The sequence below is a fragment of the Chlamydotis macqueenii genome, chromosome 3 (assembly GCF_036417535.1).
Source record: "Chlamydotis macqueenii isolate bChlMac1 chromosome 3, bChlMac1.mat, whole genome shotgun sequence".
NCBI lineage: Eukaryota > Metazoa > Chordata > Aves > Otidiformes > Otididae > Chlamydotis > Chlamydotis macqueenii.
This window is the reverse complement of record NC_141558.1, coordinates 60,877,539-60,881,460: the sequence shown is the minus strand read 5'-3', so window position 1 is coordinate 60,881,460 and position 3,922 is coordinate 60,877,539. Positions and strand designations below refer to the sequence as shown.

The window sequence follows — 3,922 nt, the reverse complement described above, 5'->3', positions numbered from 1 at the left end:
TCCCCATTGTAGTAACTGCTACATAAAACCATTTAGAACAGTATGAAAACTGATGCTGACTTTAGCTCTTTCTTCTACTAAAAATTCACTCTAAAAAACTGCCTCAGCCTTATTCTAACAGTCTCGCTGCTGGGTGTCAGTAGTTTTTGGCACTCAGTGCATGAAAAACACCAGGAGGGAGGGGAGGGGAGCTGGGCAGCAGGCAACTTGTTAACCGAGGAGACTCAAAGCAGAGAAGACGAAGGATGGCGGTCATATTGGAGAGCTTGTAAAGAACTAATTGCAGAATAGGGAAAAAGAAGCTGAGCTCTGAGAGACATACCATCGGAGACCCTTCAGGATTTGGTATGCAATTGCCCTGACTGAGCAGGAGACAAGAATGGAGGATGTGAGCACTGGAAAACTCTCACTGAGAAGTGAGAAGCTTGTTTTAAAGCCCCATATCCTGTCTAGGATGAAAAGTCTAGGACTCTCCTGAGTGATATTTGCCTCTATAATATCCACAATAAAACCGACTGTTCTGCTGCATCAAAGAAATACCACAAAATCGCCCAGGAGGCCTCCACGGGGTGAGGGTCACTGATGCCCCAGGATGAGCTGGCATTAGCTGCATCTTCTTGCAGGAACATCAAAAAATAAAAAAAAATTCACAGACAAACTCTGATACAAATCTTCAGAGATTCAACAGTAGCTGAGAACCTGTGCATTTAAACTTCTTCTTAGAAAACAGCAATTTTTGCCAAATACACAAGTCTCTCTCTGCCCCTAAGGTATATTAGTCACCTATAGGGACTCTCCATCTGGTTTACATAACATCTCACACCTTCCACTCAGGCAGTAGACATGTACTTAGAAAAGGATTTCAGTCCACTGCAGTACAGCTCCCATTCTACGAAAGAGATATTATACTGTAAGTATTCCTGATATAAGTGGAAATACAATTAAGAGAGATTTGCTATTATGTTTTGCTGCTGCTGGGAAGGAAGGGAAAAGTAGGAACAATTTACAGATACCATACCAATCATTTCAAGAACAAAAATTAATATAGAAAACTGTCATATATTTAACTGTAGTTGTCTTACTGCTAAAAATCATACCTTTCAGTTATCTGACTAATTAAAAAGACTACTCAAACAATACGTTATAATCCATTAATATTACAGCTCAAATTAAAAATTAAATAACTTAAAACTTAAACAGCAATTTCATAAGTAAAAAGCAGATGCAATCTTTAGGGCATATAACAATATTTCTGCTTGCTTTGCTGAATATTTATGTCATCAACACAATGGACACCCGTAGATATATATCCCTATATATATCCCCACTATAAAATGAGCAACTTGCCCTGAGGGGTTTACCTTTGCAATGATATTACTTGTTTCATAATAATAACTTCACAGCTTCTACTTAATAAAGAGAATCATAACTAAACTGGAACTTAATTTCCGGGGAAATTCACAACAACCGGTACACCCTTACACTACACTCAGCTTGAAATCCTTTAAGGAGCTTTGGCTTGCAATGCACTGGTTTTCCTTAGAAGGCAGAACTCTATTGACTGCTTGCCCACACGCCTCTGGATTTGCTGTATTTCCTGCACTACCTGAGGCATTGGCTAAAAGAAAACCGAAATATAACAGAACAAACGATGCCACAAAAATTGAACACACTGATCTGAAGCTGCTTTACTTCAAACAGAGATAGAAAATAGATAAAGAAGGCTCCTTTTTTTTTCGCTTGAAATATGAAAACTGTCCAATTGCTTTAATAAAAGTATTTGATTAAAATACATCTCTCCTTCTAACCTGCCTTCTTATTACGTTTTTTCAGGTTAGTCATTTGGCACCTCTGTTGGAAGGTGAATCCTTTTCCAGGCTTGTGGCAGAGCTGGAGGAGGCAGTGGGACCTGGGCAGGCTGGCGTGAGCTCAGACCAGGGCCCTGGTACTGAGGAGGAGATGCTCGTCACCTTGTGCTATGAGGCAAATGGCTCCTGCTACAGGACTTTACACCCCTTTGGGGTCCAGCTGGCCATTTACCTGGCCTGTGCCTTGGGCACACTGATCACAGTGCTGGGGAACCTGCTTGTCATCATCATCATTTCCCATTTTAAAACTCTGCACACACCCACCAACCTCCTGCTCCTCTCCCTTGCCCTTGCCGACCTCCTCCTGGGGCTGACTGTGCTGCCCTTTAGCACCATCCGGTCTGTAGAGAGCTGCTGGTATTTTGGAGATGACTTCTGTAGGCTGCACACCTTTCTGGACACACTCTTTTGCTTGACCTCCATATTTCATCTGTGTTTCATTTCCATTGATCGGCATTGTGCCATCTGTGACCCTTTGCTCTACCCTACCAAGTTCACCATAAGAGTGGCCTGCATTTACATTGGGGTGGGGTGGTCAGTCCCTATGGCTTATACCTTTGTCTTCCTCTACACTAAAGCTATTGCAGAAGGACTGGGCCATTTTTTGCAAGATGTACCCTGTGTTGGTAGCTGTCAGCTGCTGTTCAACAAGCTCTGGGGGTGGCTGAACTTCCCAGTATTCTTCTTCCCTTGCCTTGTAATGGTAGTTTTGTATGTAAAAATATTTGCTGTAGCTAATAAGCAAGCCAGGCTGATAAACAATATGAACAGGAGTATTGGGTCTCAGCTAAACATAGGAGCATCCAAGAGTGAAAGGAAAGCAGCAAAGACTCTTGGGGTAGCTATCGGAGTCTACCTCCTGTGCTGGTTGCCATTTACTATTGACACGATGGTAGACAGTCTTCTGGATTTCATTACCCCCCCAGTTCTGTTTGATATCCTAATTTGGTTCGCTTACTTCAATTCTGCCTGCAATCCCTTGATCTATGTATTTTCCTACCGTTGGTTCAGGAAAGCTGTGAAACTAGTCTTAACTCATGGAATCTTTTGTTCCAGGACATCTACAGTAGACTTATACCAGGAATGACCAGAGCCTTCACAGGCACTGGTGACAGCATCAGTGGACAAGGGACGAGCAACGGATATCATCTACCTGGACTTGTGCAAAGCTTTTGACACTGTCCCGCACGACATCCTTCTCTCTAAACTGGAGAGGCATGGGTTTGATGAATGGACCACTTGGTGGATAAGGAGTTGGCAGGATGGCCGCACTCAGAGAGTGGTGGTTAACGGCTCAATGTCCAAGTGGAGACCGGTCACAACTGGTGTCCCTCAGGGGTCTGTGTTGGGCCCGGCCCTGTTCAATATCTTTGTTAGTGACATGGACAGTGGGATAGAGTGCACCCTCAGCAAGTTCGCCAATGACACCAAGCTTGTCATTGTTGTGCGGTGCCGTCAACACGCTAGAAGGGAGGGATGCCATCCAGAGGGACCTTGACAGGCTGGAGAGGTGGGCCCGTGCCAACCTCATGAAGTTCAACCAGGCCAAGTGCAAGGTCCTGCACACGGGTCATGGCAATCCCAGGCACAAGTACAGGCTGGGCGGAGAATGGATCAAGAGCAGCCCTGAGGAGGACTTGGGAGTGCTGGTGGATGAGAAGCTCAAAATGAGCCGACAATGCACTCTCGTGGCCCAGAAGGCCAACCACATCCTGGGCTGCATCAAGAGGACCGTGGCCAGCAGGTCGAGGGAGGTGATTCTCCCCTTCTACTCTGCCCTGGTGAGACCCCTCCTGGAGTACTGTGTCCAGTTCTGGAGCCCCTAACATAAGAAGGAGATGGACCAGTTGGAGAAGGTCCAGAGGAGGGCCACGAAGATGATAAGAGGGCTGGAGCACCTCTCCAATGAGAGAATTGGGGCTGTTCAGCCTGGAGAAGAGGAGACCTGATAGCAGTCTTCAAGTACCTCAAAGGGACCTACAAGAAAGATGGGGACAGGCTGTTCAGTAGGGCCTGTTGTGATAGGACAAGGGGTAATGGTTTTAAAATAGAGG

At 45.2% G+C, this 3,922-nt stretch overlaps 1 protein-coding gene across 1 annotated transcript; it reads left to right on the top strand.

Moving 5' to 3' along the window:
* Positions 1-245: 245 nt before the first annotated feature.
* LOC104479084 (trace amine-associated receptor 5) lies at positions 246-2,955 on the top strand. Its single transcript, XM_010119637.2, has 2 exons — positions 246-251; positions 1,834-2,955. The coding sequence occupies exons 1-2, from the start codon at positions 246-248 to the stop codon at positions 2,953-2,955; spliced, it is 1,128 nt and encodes a 375-aa protein (XP_010117939.2).
* The last annotated feature ends 967 nt before the right edge of the window (positions 2,956-3,922 follow it).